The 16,529-nt window shown below is 45.1% G+C and overlaps 1 protein-coding gene across 2 annotated transcripts in view; it reads right to left on the bottom strand.

Moving 5' to 3' along the window:
* Nucleotides 1-16,232, bottom strand: part of LOC127344130 (uncharacterized) — a 38,070-nt gene extending 21,838 nt beyond the window's left edge. Inside the window, exons 1-3 of one of the 2 annotated variants that reach the window (XM_051370347.2) lie at nucleotides 15,952-16,232; nucleotides 15,611-15,839; nucleotides 15,237-15,495 (exon numbers count right to left, since the gene is read on the bottom strand). In XM_051370347.2, the coding sequence (XP_051226307.1) occupies nucleotides 15,237-15,495; nucleotides 15,611-15,778 (427 nt within the window). In that variant the 5' untranslated portion in view covers nucleotides 15,779-15,839; nucleotides 15,952-16,232. The remainder of the gene's footprint in view (nucleotides 1-15,236; nucleotides 15,496-15,610; nucleotides 15,840-15,951) is intronic. The other variant, XM_051370365.2, reaches the window with a different exon arrangement.
* Nucleotides 16,233-16,529: the final 297 nt, after the last annotated feature.

The raw sequence follows: 16,529 nt of genomic DNA, 5'->3' as shown, positions 1-16,529 counted from the left end.
CTGAGGCCACTGCCTCGACACGCTCCCTTCCTTCCGCTGTTTCTCCAAGGAACAAGAGGAAAAGGGATGAAATCGCCGATTCCGGCGCCTCCAAAGCCGAAGAAGCTGGTCCTTCTGAAAGGAAGACAGCTTTCAATCCTTACGAGGATGCTCTTGTCAGCTCGTAAGTTCCCTATTGCTCTTTGTTGTTTTGCTCTCGATGTTTTAGTCTATGTTGATTCTTAAATTGTCGCCATTTTATTGCAGCGGTGACGAGGATTAAGATCAACCTATTGATGCGACTGCTCGAACGAGTACGTCGCGTACTTTAATTATCTCTGAAGCTCAGCCTGATGGAGACGAAATTTCGCCTCCTCAGCAAAACCTCGAGCACCCAACTCCTCCTGCAAGCCCCCGTGCCCCTTCGCCAAAGAGGGCTAGGGTCGAGTCGGCCAAATAGCCTGCCTTACTACTTGGTAGCTCCACGACTCCTCCTTTGGATGACGTAAGTTGGTCACTTCTTCTCTTCTGTGCCGAATTTTTTCGATGTTGTCGACTCTTTTTTTTTGTTTTTCGCTTCCATTTTACTTTGTGCTGTCGAAATTTTTACCTTATTGATGCGTATTTATCTTTTTCTTTTGTCAGCCTTTGATGAAGGAATTCATCCGTCTCGGTACCCAATTTCTCGGGTACCGTGACCATGCTAAAAAGGCCGAAGGTACTATTTTGCTACTTCTTCTGGTAAATAACCTCTCCACCATTTCCTATCGTGACTTTGATTGCTGTCGACTATTTTGTCAGAAAACCTTGTGGAAGCCAACAAGCATGCTGATTCACTTGCTCGTAAATTGGAGCAAAGTGTAAAGGCTCGTAAAAAGGATGAAGCAAATGCTAAGAAGGCTGAAGCAGATGCTGCCGCTGTCGAAGATCTTCGACAAAGACTTCATGACGCGGAAACTTCCTTGAGCGACAACATATCCGAGCAAGCTGTTCATGAAGCTGAAATCCTTAGTCGCTTGCAATCGCAAAGTCAACGTTTTGTCAGTAAGCCCTCAAACCTCTGCTACTTCTTCGGGTTGTCAAATTTATCCCTGCGCGATCAGCTGCTTGACGAGCTTTCCCTTCTTGAATTTCATGGAGAGGAAGCACGCGAAGGCCTTGCTGAAGCCAGTGTAGGTCTGTCGCGTCTTTTTCCTTATTTCTTCCCGAAGAAAGAAGAGCCCAAGATTTTCACAACTCTCGCCAAGTGCTTCAACTCTCAAGAAGATCTTGGGCTTGAACTTCTCCAAGGAGGCCTGAAGATTGGCGTCAAGGGCACCATTGCTCTGGTTGCTGACAGCCAACATGACGTCGACTGGGCTAAAGTTGGCGAGATAAAGGAGATGGAGACGAAGAATTGGCAATCTTTGATTAAGGCTGCCAAGCCCAACTCAAAGCCGATCCTTGCCTTCCTTGGCTGCAAGCCAACTCCTGCTCCCAGCTCGTCAAAGCCGGAGGTCAAGTAGACCACCCTGTCTTTCCTTTGTTTTCTCTTTTCTTTTGATGATGTCGCCAGAATAGCTTTGGCGACACCTATCTCAGTAGTTCGATAGGGTGTCCTCCTTATGTAATACCTTGTAAATATTTTGAGAATCAATGGAAATCTATTTTGCTTGATGATTGATGTCGAAACTTTTATTTTCAGTTGATATTTGATAACTACACTTCAACTCCTTGTCCCTCCGATGTTTTTCCTGCTTCCTCCCACTCGAAGAAAACGCCTGTTGATAATGAGTTTGTTGAAGATTCTTCGAGTAAGGGTTCAGCACAAGACTTGGAGGAGCTTCGTCAGCAACTTCAGTATATGAAGAAGCAAACACTTATAATAATGGATCAATATCGAAAATCATCCGAGAGGGGAAAAGTTGCACTGCAGCAGGCTCAAGAAGCCATAGCTGCCAAAGAAGCCGCCGTTTCTGAAGCTGCAAAGGCTACCACCCGAGAGAATTTTATGCTCGAGTTGATGAATGAAGAAAGTTCGGATATGTCAGGTATGCTTTGCAAACCAAAACTTCTTCTGTTTTTTCGTTGTTTCCTCCTTTGAAATTCTTGTGCTGTCGCCAAATAGGTTCCTTTATAGACACTGCTGCCGAAGACCAAAGGGTAGACACAAGGACAAATCTCCTGGTTAATCTTTCACTTGACCATGGTTCTCTGTTCTGGGCCATTCCAGAACGCACCCGACAAATTGTCAGATTTCAGGACCGCGCTTGTCAAGTTCGTGAGTTCCTTGATTTCCGTACAAGAACCTTGTCTTTAGTTTGTAGTACCATGTTTCCTCAGACCGAAATACCGGACACTCTTCCTGCTCTGATGGAAAATTTTCAGGATGCCCCTCGAATCCATAATTTTGTGCGAGCTCAACTGTCTGCTGGGGCAAGATTCGCCATGATTATGATACAGATCTGCTACCGGAAATTAGATCTGACGAAGATTGTCGCCAAGTGTCTAGCCAAGCAGTCGAAGCGAAAAAGGAACATCGACAAAATCAACGATATGGTAACTCCTGTCGCCGAAGAAATGATGGACGAACTTCTTCGGATGGACTCTGAGTTCTTTGTAAGAGGGAGCTATGCTGAACATACGACAACTGCTGCAAATAACAAAGGTTTAACCATAGATAATATATTAGGTATCAACTGAGTTGTACTATATTGCGGGAAGTCATATATATTTTTTGTGTCGAATTCTTCTTGACGATGAAGTTGTCTATATTGTAAAGTATAATCTATCTTGTAAAGCCCCCGAGCCTTTGGCCGGAGCTCAAGCATATTTTTTCGTCTCGATGAATTTACTATTTTGCGAGAATATATATATATATTTTGTTGCCATGGGTTATGAGCCCCCGAGCCTGTCGATGAAGAAAGATGTATATCACCATATCTTTTACTATATTGCAGCACCGCGAGCCCGCCTTATTAAAAACCTTTCAGCCCCACTCGGTGCCCTGAAAGGAAAAGAGTGCGTCTGAAAACTTGCGGGCGTTTCAGTACATTGTATTTTTACAAGGGATCCCTTAGACGCTGCCCCATGGCCATCCCTTAGACGCCGCCCCAGCCGCATGTTCAAGGTCAGCCGCCGCAATCCCCCACTCCCAGCACCTTAGGTTCCAAGGGGCTGCCGCCACTGCGGCCCACACCGACGGCAGCGGTAGGCGGGAGCTCGAGGGAGGGAGGGGAAGGAGCCGACGGGGATTTGGGCCCCCGGCGGCTCCCTGGGGAGCACCGCAGGAAGGAGGGTTTCCCCGCGGGTGGAGGAGAAGATCGAGGTAAGTCTCTTGGATGATATATGGAGCGATAGACCGTCCAAAAAAAAATCTCAACTTGCAGATAAAAAATTATTCCATCTTGAACTGCAAGTTTGAGACAGTATTTGGTTTGATCCAAGTATTTCATTCCAAATTTTAGACCTCCATTCAGAGGATTTCCTCGTTTTATGGTGTTCCGTTCCAAGAAACCCAATCTTACGTCTGCCGGGCGGGAGTATATATGCATGCGGGCGCACCAGCTGGGGCATTCGAGCGCGGCTGCTAGACTCAGTAAATTTTCCAATCGAGTGGAGAAAAGATGAGAAAGGAAAGACGGAGCAGCTCGAGCACCCGTTCATTCTTTATCACGTGAGGGGCAGCTCCAGCACTTCAGTTGGATGTTAGCAGCGCAATCAAATGAAGTCGGCCTCGTGCGTTTGTGTCCTTTTCCCCATCTTTGCAGCAAATATGGTAGTGGATTGGGGCAAGTCTTTCTCTCTCTTTCTGATTTGCAAGAGGCACTTCTGAACCTTAAATGTCACTAATCCTATTTTGGTTTTAGTCCACTCAGAGTGGCCAGGAAACGCTAAGCTCTAGAGCTTGAGCTGATGTTTACATGAATCTCTACTTGTGAACGTGTGTCTAGAGCTAACATACCCCTTCGCTCCTGTTCAGGCGATTCAGGTTCTTATGCCTCCTGCCGACGGCCGCTTCCGATCTGGCTGCCTCTATAGCCTTTGGGCCATGGAGGTGCAGCGGATAATGGCTCTCGTCGGCGGGAGAGCACTTTTTCCAGTCTTGGAGGCTTCGTTTTGCTTCATTAGGGTTTTTGTTTGTAGGGGCGGCGCTAAGGTGGTGGTGGCGGCGTCTTGTGCAATAATGTTTCTCCAGCTTCAACCACATCTCGACGGCGACATCAAGAAGCTTGTGGGTGTGGTGTGTGGTCTTCGAGAATTTCATCTGGCTGTGGGGATCTACGGATCGTCAAGGAGCTTCATCGGTAGTTCATCCTTTCTTCGTCTCTGGGACGAATGTGATCTTTTCGAACCGTTCGTTCGGACTTCCTGTTCGTAACCAACAACGTCAGGCCGACTCAGTGAGGAGCGACAGCGGCCTGTCGACACTGTCGGGAGGTTGAAGATGAATGGCTTCTAAAGGATCTCGTTGCAAATTTTGTTTTTCTTGGGCTGCTTTGTACTATTCATTGTTTCTTTTGATGCTAGTGTTCTATTCACACAAAAAAATTGTGCCTAGGAAAAATCTGCGGAGATGGAAGGCAAATAATGTATTGTTTGGGAATGGTTATTGGAATCAGAGATGATATGTTATGATATTAATTGTTCATATTGCCAATTACAATTATTATATTTATTTAAAGCAATATCAATTTATGTAAGGCTCGTGCTTTCATACACCCCAAGTTTCAAAACTTTGTAAATCCCCTTTGTCTAAATTTAGTGTTGTCCCGTCGTAACGCAAGGGCATATATCCTAGTTTAGATATAACAACAAAACACTATATACAATTGGTTTTTTAGGAACTTTTAGTCTTATTTCTTGTAACTACACAACCATAAATATGTGATGTGAGAAATTATTTCTAAGAGATCATCTATTAATTAACAGAAGACAATCATTTTTTCAACTTTTTCTTTATTCTACCTCGGTGTTTATCCTATGCGAGACTTCTATGATATCACTATTGTATATACCCTCACAATCCAATATGGGTGCTGTTTGAACCCTAGTTCTCTTTTATTACATGGATCTCTTCATTACATCGAACGGTTTCACACTCCCCTTTGAACAAGTACCCATGTGAGTGGAATGCAAGTTTCACATTGGATAGAGATGGTTGACTAGACAAATTAACTGACCTTTTGTTTAGACATGCTAACATTAATTGCTGGTTTGCTCATCTCTAGTATGGATCTTGCTTTTTTCAGTCGTACCTTGCATGTCCTTTTTGCATATTCGTTACTTTGGCAAGTTTTTTTTTATAGCATCCCTTATTAGTAGTACGATCCCAATTTTCACCAGCATCAGTCTCCGTGTAAGTAACGTCGAGAGTAATTGCACGGACTCATACAATTTTATCTATCCAGATTTGCCTTTCAGTTTGAGATATCTGGCTCCATTAGATTTTCAATGCTAGCATGCACAAACCTGCATCAGGAGTCTATCTATACCTAATAATAAAAGAGTTAAGGTTTCTGCCAAAAAGGTTCGTCAACGTTTTTTTGACCGTTTTGCCCTCCCACAAACATAAATACTACCCGCTCTGCCACCCATAAGTAAACAGTTCGAAAAATTTATATCCGTAAGAAACGGTTTCGATCGCTGAACGTAAAGCCTGCCCGATCTAAGTTAGATCTGATCGCCTTCTTCTATTCAGAGGGAAAAAACGGATGGAGAGTGAACCACAAAAATAAGGCCCACTTCACGCACCGGCCCAGAACCTTGCACCTCCTGTACAATTTACTCCGTTGATTTGCAAGCTAGGTTCTATTCGTACGAATTAGACTCACGTTTTAGTCCCACCTTGCGTTCTTGCACCAAGTACCACCGATTTATATACGTCTGCAAATTGCCTTGTCACAAGGTGAGTCGGAAATTAAAAAGTAGCAGCAAATCGGGATGAATTAATGCTTGCTGGACGGGACGGAAAGGATGTGGCGAGAGTTGCTCCAAAGAGCAGCAAATCGGGATGGATTATGGGCTTGCTGATGGAAAGGATGTGGCGAGAGTTGGTCCGAAGAAGCAGCAAACCTTGCGCACACGCACAGTTTGGTTGGAGGCATATGCCCCGGGCACATGGGTACCAGTGCTCTCCTCACTTTTAGATTTTTGAAAATTTTAAAAAGACCGTGCTGAAAATCCTTCGGAGGATTATTCCTCTGGAACCTCCGCCTTCCCCTGGCGACACGTGTCCACCGGGACCATCACCCCATGTGCATCTATCTCCCTCCTCCACACTAAAAATATAAAAGAAAAACGAAACAACTTTCCACACGCCGTGGGCGCTTACCGGCCACACCTTCCTCCCGACACACGAACGAAGTCCGGCGAGGGACCTCGCCGGCAAAGCCTCGACTCCGGCTGGCAGCACCCCCGCCCCTCCTGCAGCATTGGCGACTTGCAGCACCACCAGCGGGGGCGATGGCAACCTTGCAGTACCTAGGTGGCGCCGACGTCGGCGGGCCTACATCACCGCGACGGCGCCCCACGCCGGGCTTGCAGCACTGAGCCGGCGCTGACAAAGACAACGTTCGCCGCTTGCAGCACCAACAACGCACCTTTGAAGCTCCGACGACGCACCTTTGAAGCTCCGATGACACATCTTTGAAGCTCTGAAGGAGTACCTTTGAAGCCCCGACGGAGCACCTTTGAAGCTCCGACGGAGCACCATTGAAGCTCCGATGGAGCACATTTGAAGCCCCGCCGTTGCTACTTGCAGCTCCCGGTGACGTTGGCACCCGCTTGCAGCACCGTCAGTATAGCTATGTAGCTACAGAGATGAACCATTGCAGCTTGGACGTCCGTCGGTTGCAGCTCCGGCGATGCCGCTTGCCGCATCGGTCCCTGGCTCACCGCCGTCCCCGCTCGTCGCAGCAGCGCCCATGTAAGGTCGAAGTAGATCTGCCCTCCTGTAGCAGCAACAACTAGGATTATATGCGGCTCGTGGAGGGATGACAAGGAGGTGCTCCGGCGGGTCGGTGACGCTGGAGGAGCGCTAGCGAGTACCTTCACCAGCGGCTGGAGGTGAGCGCTTGCAGTGGATCAAGGGCGTTCGCGATCCGCTGATGGGGAGAGGTGTTGGGTAGAAGTGAGAGAGGAGGAGATGCAGGCGGCGTCGGCGGTCGAGATCAGGGAGGTGCGGCGCCGGCGATCAAGATCAGGGAGGCGCGGCGCCGGCATGGTGGTTGGGCAGGCGGCGCCGGCGTGGATATTGAGCAAGAACGAGCAGGAGGAAGGAGTGGATGGGAGAGGTTGGGAGCGGATGTGTTTGGTGGGCCTCCTGCGGCTGCGGTGTCGTTTCTATCCAGACCCACGCGGCGTGGGACAGCACACGATCGATCGATCTAATGGCCACGCGTTCGGAGGTCGCGAGCGGTGCGTGCCTCCGCCTGATACAAAGCATTTTCCATTTTAAAATCTCACATTTCTAAGTCTCAAAAAATTATGACATTAAATATATAGATAGATATATACGGCTGGGGTGTATGCAAAAACGTCCCGTTAAAAAGTACTTTGTATTTTGAACAATATAAAAAAGACAAATTTCTGACAGTTAATGGAATTAAATTAGTATTAAAATAGTGTATCCTTCTGTCAGAAATTTGTTTTTTTTGTTATTTCCCAAAATTTAAAGTATTTTTTACCGGGATTTTTTTGCATACACTTCTCATGAACATATCTATCTACATATTTAATGCCACAATTTTTGAAAACATAAAAGGTGAGATTTTAAAATTTTCAATAAAATTGAAAGTGGAGGGAGCACTGGCACCCATGTGCACCAAATTCCCGTCCTACTTAATATTTTCTTCTTCAATGACAGCATACTCGGGCCGCAATAAAAGAAAGCACCAGCATAAATGCGAGAGAAAGGAAGCACCTCAGAGAAAAATGTAGAGGGATGAAAGGGCGTCATCGTTGAGCAAGAAAAGGAGCCGGATCCGAAGGACGGTGAATAGGAACATAGGGGAGCCATGCGCTTGTGGACGATGGAGGAAAAATAGTTGACACGTATATTACAAACCCTACCACCGCTTAAGTAAAAAACGGTTCAGTCGTTGCTGGGTTTCTTGTAAGGTCGCTGATCACTCCTAGGCCGGTGGGTCTGCTTCGTATCAATGGGCCACAAGCTAAACAAGGGGTCTAACTAAAATCGTCTGCCGAAAAATCATGCAAAGTGAGCAATGGAGGCGACATGGCTCGGTAGAGCCTGTCTTTTGTGTGGTCGGAAGAAATACAAGTTGCACATGATAAAGTATTAAAGTTGGCTACAAAACGCGCTGAACACTAATTGTGAAATTAAATCAATTTTAAGAGTTCAGAGATGGAGAAGAGAAAAAGGTCTCATGGGAAAATTATTCAACACCAGGCAATATAACAGGTAAAGAGAAGCTGCCGTCTTTGAATTAAGTTTGAGATTAGTTCATTAAAATATAAATATAATTGTTGTGGCAAAATAGATGTCGGTGGGTCCCCGAGGTGGACGGTGGGGAGGCGCTGGTTGGTAGGTGAGGCTCGATAAATATCAACCAGTACTAACTCAAGGACATATTCGCTCTTAATAACAAGTATATTTGTTTTACTTAATTATATTGGCTTAACATTTGGTCTATCTGTAGTAGCAACGCACAGGCCCACGGATTTACAAAGTTCTACTCCTACATAAATCGGTCAGATCGTCCCTTCGGGGATATCCGATAAATTGGTCAGATCTCCACTCATCGTTGTTTTCCCTCGATCTCCGTTGGCGATGCGTCAGCGGCAAGCAAAGACTTCGGGGGACTAAGCGCTAGAGATGTATATCCGACCAGAATCTACTGCCGCCGCCCACAAGATCCACTTCGCCGGTTCGGCATCGTTCGTGTTCCTCTCCCGGTGCAACGCACATGCACTTTTGCTAGTCTATCTAACGGGAGATTGGTATCTGGGGAAAACATCACCATGCGGTGGACTCACGAACTCCAGGCCTTGAGGAACCATAGATCTTCCCCTCTTTTCCTCCACTACTAGTAGAAGTGCGGTAAATATAGGAACAAAACGCTTCTCGGGTCGCTCGTGCGAGCAACTTCGGAGGCGCCGCCCAACAAACACTAACGACCTGCCGCCACCTTGCTCTCCTGGCCGCGCTCTCACTGCTAGCGCCGGTGGCGACAGCGCACCCGAACGTCGAAGATGGAGGGAGTGGAGCTTGCACCCCCGAGCGCTTGTCTTTTTGCGGGGATGGGCTTCTGGCAGCCGTGCAGGGTGGGGCTGCGGCGGTGCGGCCGGGAAGGCTAGGTGATAGCTCTCGACAGCGAGTGTCGTGCAGGTGTGGCTCCTGGTGCGGAATTGCGGCCGCTGATGCGGCATACGACCTCCAGTCTGGGCCACTCGCAAGGGTTGTCGCGATGGAGGGGAGGTGGTGCGGTGGTGTAGCAGACGCATGGTGTGGGGGGCTACCGGCGGTGTCGTGCGTGGGGGCGGATGGGTCTCCGGCGGGCCTGATCGATCTGGGTCCGGCCAGAGCTCAGGTCGCTTTGGCAGCTTCTTTGGGGCTCAGCCCTATCCTGGGGTGGGCGGCCCGATGCATGTGCTATGTTGCTCACCTCACAGATCGGGGATGTGAAGGAAGGCCGACATCGTCCTTGTGCTATCCGGGTGAAGCTCAAGGTGGTCGGCAACTCCCTCGACGGCATTAGCTGCATCCCCTCGTTGGTGATGGCCAGCGGTTGGCCCATAGTTGCATGTGGGGCGGATGGAATGGTTGGGGGAAATCTAAGTGTTGATGCAAAACGAGGGCGGCACGTGCGGGCGCCGTCGCCTTTTTGAAGTGCGTTGTCTAGACCCCTCCATCATGTCTCCTCTTGAGCAACGCGGGAAAACCTAGACTCAGTTTCTGGTTTAGGCAACGATGGTGCTACGACATCATCCCCTTCTTGAGGTGTTGTCCACGTTGCTCGTGGAGTCCCATGTTGACCATTGGTGTCTAGGTTAGTCGTCGCCTAAAGCGTGGGTGTCTGGGGCGCAATACTTTCTTCTACTCCCTCCGTTACTTGACTTCAATATGGATGTATCTAGAACTAAAATGTGTCTAGATATATCCATAATGTAGTCAATTAATATGAACCGGAGGAAGTACAGTTTTTGGATGACACAATCCTCAGGTTCGGTAAAAGGTCATGCTATCACTGGTAGAAAAATAGCCTTTAGTCGCGGTTCGCAACTGCCATTAGTCGCGGTTGCGCAACCGCGACCAATTAAGCGCGACTAAAGGCCCCCCCTTTAGTCGCGGTTCAACCGCGACTAAAGGTCCGTCCACGTGGGCGGCTAGCGTGCGCCTGGGCGAAGGACCTTTAGTCGCGGTTGGTGTCCCTAGCCGGGACTAAAGGCTATTTCGTTAAAAAAAAATTAATTCATTTGGGTTTCCAATTTTTTTTCACTCCGTTTTTTTTCTATTTTTTCAGAATTTCTATTATTTCAGTTATTTGCATAGCTTAGTCTCTATCTCTAACTACACTTATCTCTAGTCAAATTACTTACTCGTGGTCAAACTTCCCGCTCGGTCACCCATCCTCCCACTACTCCACCTCTAGCACGCTTAACTTCCGAGTTCCATTCCGTCCCGCATCCAAGTGCTACGCGTACATGTATGTCATAATAGTATCATATCAATCATATTAACATGTTGGTCGATGTTTATATTTTTTTATTGTTTGAATTTCAAATATTTTTTTCATAAACAAAAATAATGATGTAATAATAATCGTGAATAAATAAATGAACATTAATTTTTTAATTTTTATTATTTTTAATTTTTTTAATTTTTTAAATATTTTTTTGCCAAACCTAAAACCTAAAAATTTGAAAATCTAAAAATTGGGTATAAGTATTAATAATCTTTATGCTGGATGCAATTATTAATTTTATTTTTTTGAAAAATTTAAAAAATATAAAATCCATAATTGCAAAAACTAAAATCTTCCTGCTTTTGTATTTCCATTTGCAATTTTGAGAATCTAAAAATTGGCTAACCGGGTAAACCCGGGTGAATTCGGATGTAAATTTTTCCGAGAATTTTTTTGATATATTATACGTTTTTTTCCGACGTCGTATGCAAAAGTTATTGCGGTTTTACCATTTTTTTAACTTTTTTTGCAAAAAAAAGTTAAAATTCGAATTTCTTAATTTCTCCGAATAGTAGGTTGCATAACAAACAAGAATTTGAAAACAATTTTTTTCTGAATTTTCTATCATTTTCTATCATTTTCCCCAACCGCGACTAAAGGTTTTCCGCCGGCCGCATCCCTCCATCGCCCTTTTAGTCGCGGTTGGTGGGTACCCTTTCGTCTTGGATGGAGCATTAGTCGCGGGTTGCCTCCCAAACCACGATTAAAGCCCCCTTTAGTCGCGGTTCGAACATTTTCGGGACTAATGGGAGTGGACGGAAGCCTCTTTTTCTACTAGTGTATCCACTCCCCGATCTTCTATGCGTCATGGGTGGGTTGCATGTTGAGGTGTGCCATCCTCAGGCGTGGAGAGCTCATGGCCAGCGGTTGGGCAAGGTGTGCGTGTGCTTGTCGTGCGCTTCCGGGTATATATGACTCACTGGAAGGCTTCGTGTGCAAGAGTTTTGAGTCTAGTTTTCCTCATAAATTAGATCAAGTTTTTCTCCTTTTAAGCTTACCACAAAACGCGCAGCTCTCCTGGGTACTTGAAATAAAGTGTCGTAAATATGCATGAAAATTCTTATACTACTACTTATAGTGGAAATAACATAGTAGTACATGGCATTTTGGTGACATGTAAAATCATTAATTACAAAAGAGGGTTGTGGTAACTAGCTATGTTACCATTATTAGGCTACTCATAGCTATGTATTTATCTGCACATGTTACTACTCACTCTTACCTCCATTCCAAGGAATAAGGCGCACGTGTATTTCAAGACGAAATTTGACCATAAAAATTGAGAAACAAAATCTTGGTTATATTATATGTAATTAGTATCATTGGATTCGTATTGAAAAACACTTTCTAATGTTAATTTTATACAAACAATCTTTATATATTTAAAGTAATACTTAGTCAAACGAAAAACACGTAAAACGAGGACGCCTTATTCCTTGAATCGGAGTTAGTAGTAACTTATATGTAGTTTAATGCATTGTGTTATTTATGATATTGTAGACTCATCTTGGTTTGGTGTGTGTGATGTTATGGTAACATAACTACCCCCTTTATTTATTTATTGTCATGCCATGTCACCAAAAATATCTTAAGATTTGTGATGGTACTAGCTATGTACACTCTCACTATGAGTAGCCGTACACATTTCAGGATAAGGTAAGTGTACAATCTAATTAATATGACTTTACATGATACCAAATATATGTTACTACCCATTATAAAGGTAGTAAATAGGCTACTAACATGTGCATGTTACTTCCCAATATGACTAATCTTATATAATAAAATAAATAAAACAATATACAAAAAATATAGACCAAACACGTGGGTACATAGAACTTAACTGTTTCTGTTGGGCAAGATGTCGATACATGGTCCACTGGTTGTGCCCACTCAACAATTTGGGACCGAATTACCGTGTGAGGTGAAATGGGGGATACTTATCCACCTCGATTGGCTAATTTGTATCGTTCCGAAGGAGGCACGATTCATGATAATCTTCCCGTGCAGATAAATACATGGGATGTCAATTATGTGACCTGGAAAGTAGTGCTAGAGTTTGCAAAACACCACTAATTAACACAATACCCCCTCTCTCCTAAATTAGGATGCATGTTAGGTTTAGTCAAAGTTAAACTTTGTAAACTTTAATTAGATATATAGAAAATTATAGCAATATCTACATCATTATCTCAAAGTTATTAGAATCATTATGAAATATATTTTGATATTATATGTATTCCATATTATAAAAGTTAATCTATTTTCAAATATAGTTAGACCAACTTTATAAAGTTTAACTTTGACCAAACCTAATATGCATCCTAAATTGAAAAGGAGGAATTATAAATGAGTTTTTGACAGTCCAGTAGTACTCATTGGGTCACCCAACACCTTGGTGCTGATGAGCTATACATGCTTTGGGATCTTCTCTTTCTTTCCTTCTTCCCCCTTTAACCACCATCACGCCACTCGCGACAAAAGTTATGGTGGTGATATGCCCAATACATAGTCTGAAAATGAAGCAACAACAGCAGTAACATCAAGTAGCATCGCCGGAGATGAAACAGGAACAGGCGTAGCCTGCCCGGCCCAGAGCCCGGCTGAACCGGCCTGGGAACCGGTCGGTCCGGCCTGGGACCCGGTCAGACCGGCCTGGGGACCAGTTGGTCCGGCCAGGGACCCGGTCAGACCGGCCTAGTGACCGGTTGGAACGGCCAGGGACCCGGTCAGGCCGGCTCGGTGACCGGCTGACTGTCCCGGGCGCCCCTGGATCCTGGCCGGTTGGCACCAGCCGAGGACCCGGTTTTGACCGGCCCGACAGGTCCAGAACCCAGTCAACCGGCCTGGAGACCGGATCTGGTCACGATTCTCCGTCTTCTTCCCGATTCCAGACACGAATTTTCGCGATTTTGACCTCCGAAACAACCATGGATATCCTGCAAACTGCACCAGAACAACTCCAAACTTCCTCCAACCAACCTCCTTTGACCGAGAGCCAAACTCCTCCGATCTAGAGCCAATCTTCTCCGATGCAAACCGATCCAAAGAGATCGATCAACAACACCTCGCCGTGAGCAACCCAGAAAACTGATACCACATGATAAGAGAGCGACCCACTGGATCCTCCTTAGTTGATGCCCGATCTTTCACAGCGAGAACCTGGGGTAGAGAATCCTCCCAATAACGCGATGAACGCAGCCTGGAGAAGAGCGAACGAATCCAGCAAGCAACGGATCGATGAACGATACGCAAACCAAGAGCTAGATAATCTTTGATGAACACAAGAACCTTCACAGTGGAAAATATAGATAAACGGCAGCGCCGTACCCCCGGAGGGATGATACACGTGAACACACGCAATGGGGAAAACCCTAATCTTTAGACTAAACTTGAACTACCAAACCCTAGCCGTCCCTCCACCTTATATGAGGGGTGGGGGGTAGCCGGCCAGCCCTTGTGGGCCTCCTAACTTGGTTTGGACAGGCCCAAACCAAACTGATTCAAATTATTAAAAACCCTAATTGGTCCACATATGACCATTACATAAACTAGGATAATTAAGCTGGTGGAGTCCTGAATCTGGGCTCCACATAGACCTCCATGCCCGTATCACGACTCATGTGCAATTAGTGATACCCGAGATAAACACCCATAAGAGGTGAAAATGAACACCCAGATGTAAAGTCCACTATTTGGTAATTCGAAGGATTGGGTATAGATATTCTAGGCAAGCCTTGTTTAGGTTAGTGAAGCTAGCACGCATGCCCCACCTATCATTAGGCTTTCTGACATAAAAGGGTTTGGCCAGCCAGTTAGGATGTTTGACTTCCGCCAAGAATCATATGCTTGCAGGCAGTCAATTTTTTTTTTGTATGGTATCGTTTCGGTCAGGTGCCCACTTGTAGATGATTTGGTTGGGAGAGTTTGGAGTTGGGGAAACATGTGATCGGCGATTTAGTGAATTACGTTGGGTATGTCGGAGGAAACCCGTCCAAGCAAATCTCGATAGGCTTAGAAAACTAGATCCCATGTTGACGTGTTTTCGATAAAAAAAAAATCATACAGAGTTTTCATATTGTTATCACTTAGTTACCATATTAAACACAACATAGTTACCAAACTGTAATAACTTAATTAATTGCCGCATTAGTGTACTTCATCTAGATCAACGCAAAACCGCATAGGGAGTGCTATTTTGTCTTATGTGTGCATATGCTCCCTTTATTTTGAAATGCATCTAGCTTTGATATATTTTGAAATGTAAAAAAAATTAAATGAAAAATTCACATGTACACCTTCACATGTGCACAATTTTTTTTCCATGAAAAATAAACTTATCATCTCGGATGCGTAAAAAAGAATGATATTGGTGATAAAAATAATTTTTTTTACATAGACCACAAAAAATATCGATTTTTTGCAAATTTTTACGAGCACACACATAGATTGTTGAGATATACAACAAAAAAATGTTAAATTTTTTGAGAATTAAAAATATGATTTTTAGGTGAAGGGACATATGCACCCGAGCGCTGAATTAAATTTCCGAAGCTGTATTGAGCTTACCATGGATATATCTATCAAGGCTGCCGTTAGGCATATACTCCATGCAGATGAGTCTTTGAATTGACTCTGCGAAAACATATCTTCCTTGAAATTGGACGCTTTCAGATTGTGCCTGACTGCAGTAGCCTATGAATCGCACTATGTTCTTGTGAGCAACCATCATTAGGTTACCAACTTCATTTAGAAATTCCTTGTCACCAAATCCATCGGTTTGGGATATCTTCCTCACAGCAACAGCTAGCCCATTTGGAAGCACCCCCTATACATCCGACGTTAGTAAGTGGCTAATAACGAGATATGCAATGCTTAATCACTACTATCAAAATTCGTGTGCCCGCGCGCATGTAAGAAAGAAACAAGAGGAGTTTTCGTACCTTGTAAACCACTCCGAACCCACCGCGACCAACTATAAGTTCTTCTGAGAAATCATCGGTTATGTGCCTGAGAAGCGAAATCGACAGACGTGTTGCCTTTGCTGTTGGATCAGATACAACGCGTTCCAGTTCTTCTAATTCCGAAATATAGAACCCGGGTCCTTCCATTTCCGAGTACGCAAGTAAATACGCTTTCTAGCAAGCGCTAGCGATTCTCCTTCCTCCCTTTCTTCACAAACAAAGTTAAGCAGCATATTCATATATGTAGGTATCTGGAATCCTGAAATCAACGCAAAGAGTATTAGGAAGAGGGAGGCAAGAGCAGCATCTTAATTACTCACCTGGAGATCAAAGGAGGCGAAGAGGGGGAACGGAGCTTCTCCAAAGACCTGTTGCTTCTCGTCTTGTATATCACGAGCCGATGTTATTATGCTCAGGAAACCATTGACCAAAGGAAGATAAGCAGATCCAGAGATCTGGATGGACCGAGCAAATGCTTGCCAGCTGCACGAAAGTCCCAATCGACCTCGGATTAATGTATGAAAACCCAGTCCTGGGTGACCAGGCAGCTTGCATTTTGGAAAGCGACACGCGCTGGAGGAGACCTCTGGGCCGGTCGCGTTTGATTACGATTTCCTACCAGTAGTTGCGAGTATTGGAAATATACACCTCAGGGCGAACAAGAGGCTGGACAGACTACTTTCAAGCAATGTAGTCCTTTTGCTTCGGATAATAGTTTCTGGATTCTAGCAGGTTTGTAAACGTTGTATTTTGACGGGCCCACTTGTAATTTTACTTGTTGTTTCCTGCTGCTAGATGACATCGTCGATTACAGAGCTGGCATGTGAATCCATCCGGCATTGTGCGCGCTATATTTTTATTCCAGTAGCTGTGATTGGCCGACAATATTGTACGATGT

The sequence above is a fragment of the Lolium perenne genome, chromosome 1 (assembly GCF_019359855.2).
Source record: "Lolium perenne isolate Kyuss_39 chromosome 1, Kyuss_2.0, whole genome shotgun sequence".
NCBI classification, from domain to species: domain Eukaryota; kingdom Viridiplantae; phylum Streptophyta; class Magnoliopsida; order Poales; family Poaceae; genus Lolium; species Lolium perenne.
This window is presented reverse-complemented; position numbering and strand designations above follow the sequence as displayed.